Genomic DNA, 19,024 nt, shown 5'->3' with positions numbered 1-19,024 from the left:
ACTGCAGATACGGTCTCGCATGATATTCCTATAGATAAACTAGGAAAGTACAATTTAGATGTGGCTACTATAAGGTGAGTGCATAACTGGCTGGATAACCATACTCAGAGAGTAGTTATTAATGGCTCCCAATCCTGCTGGAAAGGTATAACAAGTGGGGTTCCGCAGGGGTCTGTTTTGGGACCGGCTCTGTTCAATATCTTCATCAACGACTTAGATGTTGGCATAGAAAGTATGCTTGTTAAGTTTGCGGACGATACCAAACTGGGAGGGATTGCAACTGCTTTGGAGGACAGGGTCAAAATTCAAAATGATCTGGACAAATTGGAGAAATGGTCTGAGGTAAACAGGATGAAGTTCAATAAAGATAAATGCAAAGTGCTCCACTTAGGAAGGAACAATCAGTTTCACACATACAGAATGGGAAGAGACTGTCTAGGAAGGAATATGGCAGAAAGAGATCTAGGGGTCATAGTAGACCACAAGCTTAATATGAGTGAACAGTGTGATACTGTTGCAAAAAAAGCAAACGTGATTCTGGGATGCATTAACAGGTGTGTTGTAAACAAGACACGAGAAGTCATTCTTCCGCTTTACTCTGCGCTGGTTAGGCCTCAACTGGAGTATTGTGTCCAGTTCTGGGCACCGCATTTCAAGAAAGATGTGGAGAAATTGGAGAGCGTCCAGAGAAGAGCAACAAGAATGATTAAAGGTCTTGAGAACATGATCTATGAAGGAAGGCTGAAGGAATTGGGTTTGTTTAGTTTGGAAAAGAGAAGACTGAGAGGGGACATGATAGCAGTTTTTAGGTATCTAAAAGGGTGTCATCAGGAGGAGGGAGAAAACTTGTTCACTTTAGCCTCCAATGATAGAACAAGAAGCAATAGGCTTAAACTGCAGCAAGGGAGATTTAGGTTGGACATTAGGAAAAAGTTCCTAACTGTCAGGGTAGTTAAACACTGGAATAGATTGCCTAGGGAAGTTGTGGAATCTCCATCTCTAGAGATATTTAAGAGTAGGTTAGATAAATGTCTATTAGGGATGGTCTAGACAGTATTTGGTCCTGCCATGAGGGCAGGGGACTGGACTCGATGACCTCTCAAGGTCCCTTCCAGTCCTAGAGTCTATGAGACAAAACAGCTTCTCCCACCTCAGCTATATGCCTTCTCAAAAGGGTAGTGGTGCTAAATCCATGTCTGACAGGAGCAAGGATAGGCAAGGAATGCTAGGTAAATACAGCCCACAGTTCTGCTCCCTATATACTTTTACTTCAAACAGGCTGCCCCACAGCAGTGAAAAATTGGGGTAACTATGTTTGTAGGAGAAGAGAGAGCGCAGTTCATGTTCAAATTCATGCATCTAGTAGGCTGCAGATCTCACTAATCTCCTTGAAGAGGCTATAACATTCTGACAGAGTTGTTAGTGCCCAGGGTGATGTCTGGCAAGAGGGCAGAAGAGAAATATTGCTGCAGGCGCACACTCCCTTTTCCCCTCATTATTCAGTATATTTTGTGTACGCTGTCTCCCAGCAATACAGGATTTCAAGTATTTGGGAGTGTAAACCTGCCCTTTGCTGTCTTTCAATTGCTGCTCACAGACCTATATGGCCTTCCCCTACAGCGGCAGTAGGTGTGCTTTCTCCCGCTGCAATTAGGTGATTATAGGGGCCCTTCAATCCCATGGTTTGCCTCTCTTTTTTTTTTTTTTTTTTTAAGTGGCAGCCATAGTTTTGTGTGTGCTGCAGCTCAGGAAATTATTGAGGGTAACTCCCCTGTAAAGACTGTACTGTATACTGTCTTTATAATCTTCACTTCTGACACACACTGCAAGAGTCACAGCTCCTTGGCTATGTAATGCAGAATTGTGTGATTTCTGAAGAGAATGCAGAAATCTCTTTCAATTGTTTTACGGTTCAGACAGAAAGGATAAAAGCCCTTATGTCTATATTTTTATTCCAATTTAGAAAAAGTCCAGCATATGAAGCGGATAAATCATACTAAATCTCAGCAGTTGTTTGCAACAGGTTATTACCACTGCTCCGATGCTAGTTAAGCAACACTTTTATTCATTCACCAAGTGTGAAGGCAGAGGCCTTGAAGAGACCACCACCACTAATAGGACTATGGATATTGTTTGGTTGTTGTACACATGACCAACATGACAAGCCACAGACACTACTTTGATGAAAAGCAAAATTCAGGTGGTAAATTTACTATGCCAGAGTGCTTGCACTCTGCTGGCCACAAGCGATCTTTCGCAACACAGCAATGGAATGCTGGTGCTTGTCAGACAGGAAAGCTATTCTAAAAAAAAATTGGGTATATTCACATGATTATTCTATTTCACATAGCAAATACAGAAAAAATGTATTCCCTAGGGCATTATAAGATTATAATTCAATCAGTTTGTTGATGCCACCGACTCAAGAGTGCAATTTGAATGTCTTGCATTACAGAAAAAACGTCCAGAGAAAGACTTGTGCAGCCTTTTAGTCAATAAGGTAATTGAATGCACACTACAGTGAATGTCCTAAGTAAAATTACCTAGTTTTTCTTAATCCATTTCCTTCTGCATTACACAGTCAATGACTTTTCTAGTACTACCTCGAATGCTTACTGATCTTCCAACTATGACAACCCAAAGAAAGCCCATGGCACATTGGGAAGACACAAAGTCTGGCCAAAAATACAGAATGTTAAGTTAAAAGAAAAAAACAGTAAATGCTCAAATGCTGTTTGAGTTTTCAGTCCAGATTTAACATATTTTAGACAAATACACAAGAAATGCCCTGCCCTGCATAGAACACAAAAGATAGTTTCACTGTCATTCATGAGATATTTGTGCTTTTATCAAAAAAGCTCATTCTCCCCCTGCCTGGGCCACCAATAACCCCTAAGAGAAAAATCACAGCTTTATTTAAGAGATTGTATATTATAGACTCCTTCTTAAACTAAATATCCACCTTAGAGTACACTTCCCTTGCAACTTTCAAATCTCATACACTTTCAACACCTTAAGTTCTTGATTAACAGAAAACATCCTATAGCACCATTAAGGGATTAAAATAAAATAACTAAGTAGTATTAAAGTGGATTTATGTTCCTAATCTGATACAGTATCTCTACTATTTACTTCCACTTTCTGGATTTAGAGCCAGTATTTATTAGTACCAAATATCCCTTTATTCCCTACATCCCAGTCTGCTCTAGTCTCTCCAAATTGCCTCGAAGAGTGTTACTATCTGGTTTTCAAGTTTTACAATTTATTTTTTGTCAGTAAATTTGATCAGATTTGAATTTACACTAGAAAAAACACTCAAAGACTAATTAATAGGCAAATTCCTGCACAGCAACCTGGACACAGAGTCACACAGGAACAAAACAGATCCCTATTCCTGAAGACTTCTCCAAATACAAATGAAATTTCTAGAATACAGAATTACCTCTTACTTCAATTGCACATGCTTAACCACTGTGACAGAAACAGCTTTGCAGATCAGTTTGAGAAGTGTTGATTTAGTAAATTATTCACCACACTATTATTGTCACTAATATAGCAGCACTATATAAGCTGTACCAATTATTTAAAAAGAGAGAATCAAGACCAACATTTTCAAACATCAGTGCCTATATTTGGTCACCTATAGCCATATTTAGGCATCTAGATTATTGTTTGAAGTGTTGAACACCTGCAATCATCAAAGACTGTGAAATCAAGCCATTCTGATTTAGATTCCTACAAATAGATATAAGTAACCAAATTTAGGCACTCGTTCAAAATTCTCGACATATAATATTATTTAACAGACTAAAAAGTGTAATGGAAAGCCACACACTTTCACCCAAAAATACACAGTGAATAACCTTTCAAATGTGTAATCTCCCAGGGCGAGTGATTTATTTGACAGGTGAATAAAATGTCAGGTTCTCCCACCATCAATGTTGTCAAGGCAGAAAAAATCTTGTGTCTGGACTAGTAAGTTTTTAACAGTATTTTTGCAAAGCTGTGCTAATTCATTACACCTGAAATTTACGAAGGCCAGAACAGAGATACCCTAATGATAGTGATTTCCCTAGGCAAGAAGGATCTGAGAGTGTGGAACAGCAGAAAAACTGGGAGTGACTACTGTCGCTCAAGGAAGAACACTCTAGCCAATTAAGAAATAATACTGACTGGTTCAGAGGAGAGTTCTCAGCTGGAAGCCTCCACAGTTTGCTTTGAAGAACAAAGTTGCAATAGTTATTGACATATATGACTGAATAAACAAAGAACTGATGATGGCAAATTCCATGACCAGAGGAGGAAGAGCAACCAGGTAAAGAGAAGAATTGGACAGAAAACTATGGAAGTAGATTTGCAGGAGAAGGTATCTGAAAAGCAGGAAATATAAAGAAGAAGAGTGTTCATTACAATGAATTTGGACAAAGGTAATAGAGAATCCACTCTCACTGTTTTAGTCTAGTAAGTCTCTTTTGTTGCTTGTGCAATCATCAGTATTTCTCAACAGCATTACAGTATTACTATAGCTATCATTCAGAAGTCAAGTATTACCAACAGTGGGTCTGTATGAAACACCAGAGTTATTTCCTCTTCTAAATATAGGCAAATACTGCATTCTTTCTGATACAACCATAGTAACTGCTGGTAAATTAAGATTTATTTAAAAGGGCAAAAATTAAATATACTGTTGAGTACACATCATATTATTAATTCTCACTTATTAGTAGAAATCACTTTCTGAAATACAAAAATAAACATACCCGCCTTGGAAACAGAAGTCTGTGTTTTCCTCTTCTAGGCCACTGCTGTTGCTCTGCACTTCAGGTTCACGTTCCTCCCTGCCTGGCAGAGTCTCCCAGCTTTCATCGCTGGAGGATTGGTCTTTTTCTGTAGCAGCAAAATAGGAGGGCAAACATGCAGACCACTCCCCATCACTGCATTCAGAACTGCAATTTGAGACAAGCCAATGCTGTGTTTAAAGTATTGACAGCTTCAAAAAAAAAAAAAAATAAATAAAACCCAAAGTTAAAATCCATTATTAGCTATTTCATGAAAAGGGTAGAGAACTGTTTCAAAATATAAACAATATTTCTGAAATACATTCATTTTGTACCATTCATGTATCTTACCATCATGAATAAAGCTGTTGCTTCTTTATAAAAAGGAGGATTTGTTTATCTTCTTATAACACTATGATTTTTAAAAACCATGTCCATATTATTTCGCACAATTTTTCATTTTTCCCTCCTCCATCCATGTTTGCAGAGTCCGTGAAATACCTTCAAAATATTCACTCCAAATACTATATAAGAACCCTTTCTCTTGCTGCCCTGGGAAAAGAAAAGGATGGCAAGACCCTTGAGAGGAACCAGAAGGATACTAGTGAGTGGAAATGGCCTCATTTCCATGGCATGCAAGACTTCACACCCGGACATTGATCCTCCACTTCTAAACACTATTTGGTACTTTTAAAAATAATCTCTATGTGAATGAGACATCTAAATTGAAGGAACAGGAGAAAAAACTGAAGATTATTAGGTGCATGGGTCTAAAACAGGGGTGGGCAAACTACGGCTTGGTGCCACACCAGGCCCTGCAGATGTTTTAATCCAGTTCTTCAGCTCCTGCCAGGGAGTGGGGTTTAGGGCTTGCCCCGCTCCGGGGCTCCGTCAGGGAGCAGGGTAGGGGGCTTGCCCCACTCCACACGGCTCCCAGAAATAGGGGCATGTCCCCCTCTGGCTCCTACACATAGGGGCAGTCAAGAGGCTTCACACGCTGCCCCTGCCCTAAGTACCACCCCTATAGCTCCCATTAGGGAACCGTGGCCAACGGGAGCTGCAGGAGTGGCACCTTCAGCTAGGGCAGTGCACAGAGCTGCCTGGCTGCACCTCCTCATAGGAGCCGGGGGGTTGCCACTGCTTCTGGGAGCTGCTTGAGGTAAGCGCCACCCAGAGCCTGCACCCTTGACCTCTTCCTGTACCCCTACCCCCTGCCCCAGCCCTGATCCCCTCCTGCCCTCTGAACCCCTTGGTCCCAGCCCAGAGCACCCTCCTGCACCCCAAATCCCTCATCCACAGCCCCTCCCCAGAGCCTGCACCCCAGCCGGAGCACTTCCCCCACATACCCCAACACCCTGCCCCAGCCCAGAGCCCCCTCCCACACCCTGAATGCCTCATTTCTGGTCCCACCCCAGAATCTGCATCCCCAGCCAGAGCCCTCACCCCCTGCCACACCCCAACCCCCAATTTCATGAGCATTCATGGTCTGCCATAAAATTTCCATACCCAGATGTTGCCCTTGGGCCAAGAAGTTTGCCCACCCTTGGTCTACAAGAATCAATGGCAGAGAAGTTTTTCCTAAGAAATGGGTAAAGATTGAGGAAGTTTAACTTTCACCCACAACACAGTGTAGTAAAAGAGCACAGCAGATAGTATCTGACTGGATGTTACTTTCATGGCTTATAGTAGCATTAACATTGTAGAGGCATTAGCTGAATCTCCAGAAGTAGGCTACATAACTTGTCAAACAGCACCTTCTGTAAAGCAATTTGCATAGCTCTTGGATCTTTTGCCCCTGGGGACAGAGGACACTTGCCTAGATCAAAGCAGAGATAATGGAATAAGTCATTCAATAAAAAAATCACAGGAAACTATAATGGATAGGCAAACAGAGTGTCTGTAATCTGATGGAGAAAATGTCTTCTTATTTAAGACACAGGCAGTGCTGGGACAGCTGCAGATCAGGATTTAGTCTGCAAATCATTATGAAGTTGACATTTGAAATTTTACCTTCTTCCCGCCCTCAAACTTATTTGGGGAAATGGAGAATTAAGTTTACTTCTAATAGTACATAACCATGTTGACAGAATTTGCTGGAGAACATGTTTAACGAAATAGCACAGTACATTGCAAGCTATACATGATAAATGCAAGCTGAGGGAAAGATGTTGCAGGATCTGTACATTTATTTATCCCCTATTCTCACCCAGAAGAGACATCCACAGTTTTATACTGGCTCTGGTCATGCATGCTGAAACTACAATGGTAAATAAAAGTTATTCAGTAGGTGTCCAGTAAAGTTAGAAGCCCCTCGGAAGTAGTCCCATAAATACATCTAACTGTCCATCTGATACATGATACATGTTATTCCCCAGAGGAAATAGTTCCATAAAGCTGGAATGTCAATTCAAATTGTCTTCAAGAGTCATCAGTAAAACACAGCAGGTAGAAGTTCAACAATATCCCATTTGAAAAAGAAATCTGATAAGTCCAGAGAGAATGCTGTAAAGACAAGTTATGAGTGAAATCAACTAATTATTCCCAAGCTTCCACAGTCAGTCATCTATATTCATCTTTTCAGTGAATATAAATTATTTACCCTTTGTGTGTTAATAGCATATAGCCAAACCAATAGCACTGGTATTCCAAAGCTTAACAGTGACAAAGTTAAAGCCCCATCTACAGAACATAACAGAACAGTGCTTTCACCATGTTTAAAGACAACCTGATCCTGATACATTCTCAGGAATCAGGCCTGCAGCAGAGTTAATCTCCAAACAGCCCCATCAGTACAGCTGGCCTGCAGCAGCAGGCTGCCTGATTTGGCCATGCCTTCTGACTGGCTGGAGGAGCCAGCAGGCTGGCTCTTAAGTCAGCAGCAGCAGCTTCAGGCTGGCTACTCAACACCCACCACAATGCCTGCTCCTGTGTTACCTTGTTCCTGCTACTCCTGTCTGGCTCCCAACCTTGCCTCTGTCCTGTCCCTGCCCTTCCTTGCCTCTTACCCTGCTCATTCCAGTTCCTGATCTTTAGCCTGACCATGGCTTTGACCACTGTGTCCAGCTTGCCCCTCAGCTCTGGTATCCAGTTCCTAGCCTCTGGCTTAACCCTTGGCTTTGACTTTTACTGCTGACTCTGGCTTGACCTTTGGCTCTGGTATCTAGCTTCTGATCTCTGGCTTGATCCTTTACTCCAGCTTCTTTATACTGATTCTTGCTCTGACCCTAATCCTTGGTTCCTAACAACCGCTCTGACCACTAGGCTTGATGCGCGCCCCGATACCTCGTTAAACCACCCTCAGCCGTACTAGCTTACACACACCTTTACTTCTAGAATGTATGAGCCCTCCATCATGAAGGATTTTGAGGTATTTTTGAACTGTGTGCTTTATAGGACTGTGATGTTGCACTCTTATGATTTTATGAAAATATGCTAATGTAACTGGAATATGCTTCATGCAAAAGGTCTCTTGTAAGGTATCATTACAAAGCTAATAATCTACTGAGTGTGATCATCCTATTTGTATAAATGTACCACTCTTGTATCTGAAACTAGAAATATGAAATTATGCAAACTGTGGGCCACTAATTGTGGTTTGGAATCTTGATGACTCCTATTAACCAGGACAATTGACTGCAGATGGCTCTGTATTACCTGTAAGTCTTCCTGTATACATGTGTGCTGGCAAGTGTGTAATGAAGTCTTACAGTGACATGTGATCATGGAATCCATCTTTAACCTAGCGCTTTTCCATGGGGGAGGATGGGGTGGGGGGATCCAGAGAGACACAGGATTCCCACCTTATGCGAAAGATATATAAATGGATGGAACAGAACAAAGTGGAGAGCCATCATGAGAAATCCCCTAGCTACCCCCCTGAGCTGGAACAAGAGCTGTGCCAGGGGAAAGGACTGTGCCCAGACTAGGAGGCCATTCAGTCTGTGAAAGAGACTTATTGAAACATCTCTCAGGGTGAGATTTTCACCTGTACTCAGTTGTATTATTGTATTAGGCTTAGATTTGCGTGTTTTATTTTATTTCACTTGGTAATTCACTTTGTTGTCTGTTACTACTTGGAACCATTTAAATCCTACTTTCTGTATTTAATAAAATCACTTTTTACTTATTAATTAATCCAGAGTACGTATTCATACTTGGAGGAGGGGGGCAAACAGCTGGGCATCTCTCTCTATCAGTGTTACAGAGGGCAAACAAGTTATGAGTTTACACTGTATAAACTTTATACAGGGTAAAACAGATTTATTTGGGTTTAGACCCCATTGGGAGTTGGGCATCTGAGTGTAAAAGACAAGAACACTTCTGTAAGCTGCTTTCAGTTAAGTCTGCAGCTTTGGGGCAAGTAATTCAGGCCCTGACATGCTGGGCCAGACATGCCCAGGTCTATGTTGGAGCAGACGGGCATGTCTGGCCCAGCAAGACAGGGTGCTGGAGTCCCAAGCTGGCAAGGAAAGCAGGGGCAGAAGTAGTCTTGGCACATCACTTGGCAGTTCCCAAGAGGGGTTCTGTGATTCAACCCATCACAAGAGCGTTCTAGGATGACTCTGCTCTTCTACCCATTCAGCCATGTGAAAGATTCTGGCATGATCTCTTATAATAATATCCAGAGTCCAAATCCAAAGATTAAGGGCAAACAGCTGAGACCTAGCTAAGTCAGGGCACCTAGAAAAAGGTCACACCATTAAAAATAAAAAAATTTCATAGTAGTAGCTCCCTGTATGGAGAAATCCACTTGGGGCAAAAAATGATTTAAGGTGGTAGAAGTCCAGTTTTAATGGGGAAATGTCAACTTGAAACAAAAGTTTGGATCCATTAGTGTCACAAGTTCAAGGTACTATAGCAAAACCAAAACTCACTCTCATGTGGTTTGTTTTACATGTTTGACACTATAGCATATGGAGTCAGTTACACTATTTTATTGATGGTGTGTGGCCTTCCCCAAGCCCTATTACAGGATGCTCATCAGTAACAGCAATAGCAGAGCTGAAATGAAGTGAAGAGCTAGTAAGCTGTATTTGTAGTTTAAAACACCTGTGCTTATTATTTAAGGGTTCATTTATTACCATTATCACTAAGACAATATTCATAAGCATGTGGTCTATATATTTTTCCCTCCCTACCATTCTACAAAGAGGCAAAGAGACAGATTGCCTCCTGGGAGCCAATGCTTAAATTATATAAATGTAGTTACTCACCACATCTATAGTAGCAGCACTGTGGAAAAGAAGGTTATGCAATAATATAACCTTGAAAGTAAAATACAGTTACTTACCTACAATAACTGTGGTTCAAGATGGTGTAGTCAGTGCAGATCCCACCATAGGTGTACATGAGCACCACACACACCAGTCTGGATTTTTTGAATAGCCATGTCTGTCAGGGCCTTGAACATGCCTCATGCCTACTCGTGCTCCCATACGAGGGCATAAAGAGTGGGACAGTCACAACCCTCCCTCAGTGCCCTCGCAATTCAAAGCCTGTATAGCTAAGGACTCAGAAAAACTGGGATGGAGGGTGGATCATGGAATCCACACTGAATACATTATCTCCAGGAACCACAGAGTTACTGTAGGGAAAGTCACTATTTTCTTTGGGTATGTGTCAGTGTGGATCCCACTCTAGGTGGACTAGCATCGTCCCCAGATGGCAAGAATCAAGGTTTCGGCTGTATCAAACAGAGATTCAAGTACTGCTTTTTCAAACTTGGCATCTGTCCTGGCAGTCATGTAGCCTCGTCAAGTGCATAATGTTTCCAAAAAGTCTCCAGGGTTGATCCACATGGTTGCCTGACAGATCTCAAAGATCAGCATATTTCTGAAACAGGCCGGAGACACTGCCTACGTACGGGTGGAACGTGCCTTGATATTTGGAGGCAGAGGCTTGCCGGACAACCTGTAGCAGGCTGAAATGCATTTTGAAATCCACATAGAGATTCCGAGACAAGACAGTTTGACCTTTTGATGCACCACATTTGGACAACATAAAGAGGTGTGGAGAAAGTTGAGGGGGCCATCTTTGGTCTTATTGATGTAATAAAGCAGGGCCTTAAACACATCCAGAGTATGAAGCTTCTTTCCTCCTGGCAACAAGTGCAGCTTTGGGAAGAAGACTGGCAAGGTGATGGACTAGTTCAGGTGGAATTTGAGAGACCATTTTAGGGATTAATTTAGAGTGTGCTCTCATCACCGCTTCGCCCATGTGAAAGAATAGCAGAATGAGAACTTGCAGTTCACTGACTCTTCATGTTGATGTAATAGCTACGAAGAAGACAGTCCTGACGGTGGAGATGATATAACAAGCATTCCGCTAATGGTTCGAATGAGCTGTAAGAGAACAACATTAAGCTCACAGGTAGAGGGTCTCAAACTAGAGGGCAGGTATGGAGAAAGCTCTTGAGGAATCTAGACATCACAGGGCATGAAAGACCAAGTGGGATTGTATTGGAGCGTGGCTCTCTGTACATTGCTTCCAGATAGACTTTAAGGGACCTAAAGGCTACTCCTCCTTACTTCAGGAGCAGTATTGTAATCCAGAATCTTGGCTATCAGGACCTCAACTGGGTTCATATCATCTTCCACTGGCCGTATGGAAAATCTTTCTATTTTAAAGAATATGTCTTCTTGGTGGAGGGCTTCTGACTCTGTAGAAGGATCTCCTGGTCCTACAATGAACAGTCTCTCTCAGTCCTACTCAACCACCCAACAGCCAGGCTCTCAGTTGCAACAGCTGTGGGTCCAGGTACAATATTTGACCCTACTTCTGCCAGGCTGTTTTTGGACAGATGGGAAGGCATTGGGGCAGGAGGAAGCTGCAGGTCAGATGCAGGAGATCTGACAGCCACAGCTACCTCAGACAGGCAGGGGGGTATGATGATGACCATAGCTCTGCCTAATCTGATCTTAGATAATGATCCTGGGGATTGTTGGAAAGGCACACAGTAGTACTTCAAACCACCAAAGTAGAAAGGCATCCACACAGGAACTGGAGTTCACACCACGTTATGGTTGGTGCTGTCCAACATGGCGAAACGGTCTACAGTACAAGTTCTCCCATCGGCAAAATAACAATTCCAGGACTGATTTTGCAGTGACCATTCATGCAACCATATTCTTGCTCTAGAAGTCAGCCAGGGCATTGTTAACCTCTGGTAGATGGACAACTAATAGAGTCACCTCATGCTCATAGCACCATTTCCAGACTCAATCACTTCCAGGCAGAGAGGGAATGATTGAGTGCCTTCCACTTGTTTATACAGTGTGCAGCTGATAAGATGTCTCTCACGATCTGCACCACTAACTTTCAAAGGACTGGTAGGACCACCTCATAAGCCAGTAGGATGACTCTCAATTTCAAGACATTCATATGTAGTTTTCGATTGTTTTGAAACCAGGAACCTTGCATTTGCAGGTGGTCCATGTGGCACACCTTGTCCCTAATACAACTGTGACAAATGTCATGTTAGGGAATAGACTGAGAAGGCCACTTCTTTTATATGTTTAGCTGGTATAGCTACTGCTCAAGATCCCATGGAATAAGGGTTGGGACTGAGACTCCTTTAGTCATAAGACATCCGGATGGGGAGCAGCATTACCGAGGCAGCAAGCAAAATCTGGCAAGCAAGGTCATGTATGTGCATGTGGACACTGGTCCTGTCTGTAGCTTGCACACTACCTACAGCAGGGACTGGAATCCATCCTCTGGAAGGAAGGCTTTCACTTAAGTGAAGTCACACTCTTTGGAACTCTTAGCATCTGCACTGGTCTGAGAGATAGCTTCTCATAGTTCACCAGGAGTCCCATCTGTGAGAGAAAGAAGAGGATGTGATTCAGGGCTGCTTCAGCCTCCTCTTAGGACCTGTCTCAGATCAGCCAATCTAGACACAGGAAAACACTCGTTTCCACAGGTGCACTGCTACTACTACAGCTCAACACTCGGCAAAACTCTTAATGCAGCAGAGTGTCCGAAGGGTAGAACTCTGTACTAGCAATGGTTTGGCCCCACTATGAATTGTAGATATTTCCTGTGGACCAGGTGGATGGCAAAATGGAAGTATGCATCTTTACCTACAAGTAAAGAACCATGCACCAGTCTGGGGCTTGATGACATGATGGAAGCAAGTATTACAATCCTGAACCTGAGAAGGCATATGTATATCTTGAGTCTCCTCAGGTCTAGGACAGGACAAATACCCCCTTTGGCTTAAGGTTATAGTGGAAGCAGACATCTCTTCCCTTGTATTCTTGAGGAACCTCCTCTATAGCTGCTAGGTGAAGCAATCTGGTCACTCTTGTTTGTAATAGGCTTTTGTGAGAAGGATCCCTAAAGAGGAATGGGGAGGGGGTAAGCAATGGATTGTATGGGGTAGCCATGGGCTACGATCTCCCATACGCATCTGTCTTATGTTATCAACAGATCACACCTGGGGGAATGGGGTGATGAAGCTTCCAAAGGTCATGTTCTGTGCACTGATTTCTATGCAACTCTCAACCATTCCATCAAATTTGCTAGTGGGTTGCTGCAGAGAAGTCCAGGGGCAAGTTCATGGAGGACTGACACCCCATGTTTTAACTGTGAATTTTCTGGCTAGGTACTCTATCTCTGGTAGGATGGGTACATAGTGTCTGCTGGTATGATGGTTGAAGGGTGAGGGAATGCAGCTCCCCATAGAGGATAGGGACAATGAAAATTTTCAGGGACCATAGGTCACTATCCATTCACTAAACAGCTCTGAACTCTTGAAGCACAGTCTGCTCTTTTCTGCCCTGTCATCAACACAGTACATGATTTGGCTGGGTTGTCTTGTGATATATTCCAGTGTCCCTCTTTATAAGAGAGCACACAGAGTTCCTTCTAGAGCTCCTGTCCAAGTGCTTGGAGTTCCCACTTTCAACACTTTGCTCCAACATCTGAGGTGTCAATTTTAAGTCAGGGTCAATACTAGTGTCAATGCTAATACCAATCCATTTTGGGCTTTGCTGCTACTTTCTCTGCAGAAATCTCTGGAGTCACCTGCTAACAAATGGAGGGCTGGAAGATGTGGGCTTGACTGTTGAAGGGATGTTCAAGCTTGGCTCTTCTGGATCCAGTCCCACTCTGAGATTACTCCAGAAGATGGAGCTTCAGCCGTGCATCCCTCAACTTGCAGGTTCTCTCAGAAAATGAAAGGCAGCCAAAGCACGTGCTTTGATGCAAGACTCTCCCAAGAACAAGCACCTGCTGTACCTGTCTTTCAGTGGAACTAGCTGACTACTAGCCTGAAAGTTTCGAGCCAACCATTCTAAGGGTCCATAAAAAAAAGCTATGTATGGGAAAGTGGTTGTACAGGAGGGTCTGCAAGCAACTTCAATTTGACAAATGCTAGAACAGACTAGGTAATACAGAATAAAGAGGCATTTCAGAGTGCTTGAAGAAGCATTAGAGGCATTGAGCCATGGAGCTTAGTGAGTCAGCCATCAGCTAGGTTCTATCTTGCTCCCATGTACTGCGGCTCCCCTACCCTTTATGCCCTTGTATGGGAGCATGAGGCAGCAGAGGACACATGCATAGCCCTGACAGATGCTATTAAAAAAACTCTAGTTTTGCATGCATGAGGCACATGTGTATCTAGAGTTGGATCTGACCTAACACATAACAGAAGAAGAAGAACAACTGTTACAGGTTATTCCCATCCTCCCTCATGTTCGTTTTCCTCATAAGTCCACCCAAAGGCATTAAATAAAAGGCTTGACCTTTTGAATCCATTTACAAGACCTTGAAGATTTCATTCTCTTGCAATATTTTAGTTACAAGAGTTTATGCAGACAATTTTTCATACTGTAAATCCCTCATAAGTGGTAAAAATGTGAACTGGTAAATGGGTCTGGCCAAGGAGCATAAAGTAGTAAAAAAATACAAGGCCAATTATATATCAAGAGAGAAGATTAGATCGGTAGTTAAATGCACTGAAAATTGGACCTCCAGAGATTTGATTTCTATTTCCAGCTCTGCCAAAGACTTATGTTATTTTGGCCCTGCTGCTTAACTTCTTTGGGTAACATTTTTCAAAAGCACTTAAGTCCCACTAACTTTTAATGGGACTTAAGTGATTTTGAAAATGTTACCCGAAGCGACTCAGTTCCTCAACTGCACGATTATGGATGGCCTGTGAACCTTAACTCTGTCTTTAAATTTAATATAATGAGGCAATGTTGTTTTGGTAGTTAATATCTTTATAAAAAAATACAGCAACAAGTCGAAGGACTATTTTAAAAAGATTTTAGGATCTCAACAATTTAGTAATCATTTTAGAATTCTTCCTCCTTTGGGTACTACACCTATGTTTTTATCTAGCTATGGATATTTCTTCTATTTATAGTTCTTGCAGATCAGTATGATCATTAAAACTTCAATGAAGATAATATCAGCAGTTGGTCTTTCTTACAAGAGTAAATTAAAAAGCGAATACTATGTGTCATTCTCAAATACAGAAATTACATTTTATGCATTTTGTAATATTTAAGATTTACTCACAGCATAAGATGCTTATGCATAGTGGATTTGCTGGAGATTTGTCATGCTACACTAGCCACTAGTTTGCTGCTGTACACAGGCAAACTAAAGAGTGAAAAAGAAACGTGCAAGGTACAAGATACTCATCAATTTCAGTCTACAGCTGGCTATACTGATTGACAGTGAAACTAGTTAGAAGCTATGGAAAGAAGGAGAAGTCTTCTAAAAGTTATATAGCAGGAGTGGCCAAACTTACTGACCCTCTGAGCCACAAACAACAATCTTCATAAGTTAGAGAGTTGGGGCACACCTGCCAGAGTTTGGGGCTTCAGCCCTGCGGGAGGCGCCTGCTGGGGCTCGGGGCTTCAACCTCACTCCTGGTAAAGCCCCAACAGGCATCCCTACCCCACCACCCCACTGCAAGGCAGAGGTCCTGAACTCCCCACCCCCAACCCCCACATTCTGGTAGGTGGAGAATGGGGGGCTCAACGAGCTGCAGTTCAATGGTAAAGAGAAGCATATGGCTCACAAACCACGGTTTGGCCACCCTTGTTATACAGGCTACTACAGAGGACTTCCAAAATTTCTTTTTATATTAGTTTAAATAGGCTTTCAAAAACAAAATGCTTACTTCACCCAACTGCATTTCCACAAGCCAATCTTCAAAATATTTTGTTTTGGAACGCAGATGTTAATCTATGTTTCTGCCTAAGACTAAGAGTCTCATGGTGTGTGGAGGGCTTTAGCTTACAGTACACTTTGGACTGAATACAGAATGGAGACACTGAAACATAGCAGGAATGTCAGTTGTTCAGAAATCTAAAACCTCCTAGTACAATACACAACTGTAGCAGCTAAGTCTCCTTCTCTATATTACCCTGCACATCTTTTAAAAGAAATTATTCTACAGCAGGAAATTACAAATAGTATTCAATAATCTTACTCTACAAAAAACTGTATACAGAAAATTATAATTCAATGTGGTTTTAAATGATCGATTTTGACTGAAGCACAAATACGTTACATATTAGTGGAATGAAAAATGGGCTGGTTAATATTTTAAAATTAAAAAACCCTATATGCAATGATGCATTGCTGGGTTTCGGTACAGCAGCAGATACAAATATTGCACAGCAATCTGAGGAAGAGGAAGATGGCAACTCATGACAAGGTCACCAATAATTTAGAGAGCAAATTTTTGTTTTGCCATTTTATATATTAATTCCCTGGATACTTTGCCTTTTTTAAACCACTACTACCTCCTAATAGTTGCTAAAGTTATTCAGATTAGTACATTATTTTTACAAACTTAAGATGCTACAATACTGAATACATTAAAAATCTTACCTGTCTTCATCTTTGTTGGAACCAGGTAAATGCCTGCTGCAATCTTCAAATTCATCCCAGAAAGCACTATCATCTACTACAGATGTTCTTTCTTGGGTGGTTACATTACTTTTTAGATCATTTTCTGTTTTCTTTTGAGTACCTTCATAGTCTCTTGGGTCAAAGAACATACTGGAATTCATTTTTTCTTTGCTATTTCTCAAGGCATGTTCTGCACTGCCTTGCTGGGCTTCGAAAATTTCACTCCTCCTTCTAGTACTGCTTTTCGCCTCATCATCACTAGTGAGCTTTTTTCCATCCAACGGGTTTGTAGCATTTTGTTTTCTAACTTTAGGTCTCACTACCAGTTCAGGTGAATTTCCTTGGTCAGTCTTGCCATCACTGGTATTCAGTTCATTACAAATCCCTACTGGGGTCCTGATGGCAACATCAGCTATAATTTTTCTCTGTTGTGTTTCGCAACTGGCACTACCACTTAAGTTATTTTTTCCTATAACTTCATCTTCAGCAGGTGATTTTTTAAATGTCCTATTATTTCGATGGCCAAGATCTGAGTCTATGGTATAATATCTCATTGAAGACACTGGTCCTTGTTCTTCAGAAACTTCTCTGGAAGCATTATGATTAAAAGTAGACAATCGTGACTGTATGCCACTGAAGGACTCTACCTCTTTCTCCAACTCAGAAAGCATGTGATCCAGTGTTTCCTGAAATAAGCCTGCTTCCTCTTTTGCTAAGGAAAAATCAACTTGTCCACCATCATCCTCTCCATCACTGCTATCTGGCTCATAGGAGTCGATGTTTACAAAAGCAATTCCATTCTGACCATTCAGATCACTACAGTCGCCAGAAGTATACTCTGCACAGTCCTCAGGAATTTTATCAGGATTCATACTGCTCCTTGAGGTTTGATTGTAGCATACTGGAGAAAATGGTGATGTGTTTGTTTTAACAATTTGCCTCAATACAGTTCTACAAACAGGAACTTCAGATCCACCACTCTGTAATGAAGGTTCATCTGATAAAGCAGAACAAACTTGAACCAATGGACTGGGACCTTCATAGAAAATTGCAAGAAAGAACAATACATTGGAGTGATCAAACTGGATGTAAAGTTCCTCATTAACAATGCCTGCTCATGAAAAAGCTGGCAATTGATTGGAACAACAGTGCAATTGAATGATCAGGTACGTTTATCACAGGTGTGCTTTTCTGCAGCTAATATAGCTTTGGTTCCATTTATCAAACTATGCCTAAGCGAACAAACCTAAATGATACAATTTCAGCTTCTCTCATGACAGCAGAAATACTTAAACAAACCTATAAACCTTAAACCTATAAACAAAAACACATTTGCAGGCAAACTCTTTTAAATTGCTTTCAGACAAATGGAAGTTTGAGATGAGAATTACAGGAATTTGTTGTGTTTCAAAAGTTAGAAACTGGAAAATTTGCTGCTAATAATAATACTGCTAACAATTAGACTACTCATATGAACTGCAGAAATGCGCATTCTGCTAGGATCTGAAGAAGCCATTTATGGTATTTTTATATAGGCATATTTTGTACCTGCAAGCAAGAATGCCATTCTTGATTTAAAAGAAGAAATTAACAAGTAAATGTAAAAGCTCCAATTGGCAACAATGATTTCATTGTAATTAGGTTTAATAGTAAAATTGGGAGTAGACTCCTCTGATGGTATGACAATGAACATCAAGAATGGCAGATTTTGAAAATGGAGGGGGAAAAGCTAGAAAAAGGTTGAATAAGTAAAAGAAAGTATAGCATCTGATCATCTCTGAAGTGAACAGTGACTCAAATCTTCAAAAATTTTTTGCATTTTTGCCTACCTCTGACTGGTGCACATGCAAATCAGGGTTGGAACATTTATGTTCAAGTTTGCATGGAAACCTCAAGTTGCATTCACAGCTCAGTGCATGCACTTACGAAATTTAAACTACTGTTAGAAGCACAGAAAGCTTGTATACATCTGAGAAAAGAGTTTTGAATAAAGAAGAATGAAATATGCATGGTTAAATACATGTACCCAAGTATAAAAAAATATATAGGGAATATGGCATAAACAGATAAGGTGTAAATTAGAAGAAAAAAAGAAAAGATCTCTCTAGTTAAAAATGTTACACATTATTCAAATACATAAGCAAACTAGGGAAATGTGGTCTAGATTAAATTACAATAAGGTAGGTGCACAACTGATTGAAAGACTGTACTCAAGGAGTACTTATCAATGGTTTGCTATCAAACTGGGAGGGCATATCTAGTGGAGTCCCACAGAGGTCAGTCCTGCGTTCAATACTATTCAATATTTTCATTAATGACTTGGTAATGAAACAGAGTATGCAGAAAAAGTCTGCAGATGACACCAAACTAGG

General features: G+C 41.3%; 1 protein-coding gene across 15 annotated transcripts in view; it reads right to left on the bottom strand.

Annotated features, from left to right (window-relative positions):
- PJA2 (praja ring finger ubiquitin ligase 2) overlaps window positions 1–19,024 on the bottom strand; it is a 78,225-nt gene that overhangs the window by 18,117 nt on the left and 41,084 nt on the right. For all 15 annotated transcript variants that reach the window (XR_004000828.1, XM_030565695.1, XM_030565698.1 and 12 more), the window contains 2 exons: window positions 16,632–17,688; window positions 4,761–4,946 (listed from right to left, as the gene is read on the bottom strand). Coding sequence is in view for 14 of the 15 variants with exons in the window: in XM_030565695.1 (XP_030421555.1) it covers window positions 4,761–4,946; window positions 16,632–17,688 (1,243 nt within the window). In the remaining variant the exon portion in view is untranslated. The remainder of the gene's footprint in view (window positions 1–4,760; window positions 4,947–16,631; window positions 17,689–19,024) is intronic.

This window comes from Gopherus evgoodei, chromosome 6, assembly GCF_007399415.2.
Source record: "Gopherus evgoodei ecotype Sinaloan lineage chromosome 6, rGopEvg1_v1.p, whole genome shotgun sequence".
In the NCBI taxonomy this organism is placed as follows: Eukaryota; Metazoa; Chordata; order Testudines; family Testudinidae; genus Gopherus; species Gopherus evgoodei.
Note: the sequence above shows the minus strand (reverse complement) of the source record. Positions and strands in the feature narration are given on the sequence as shown.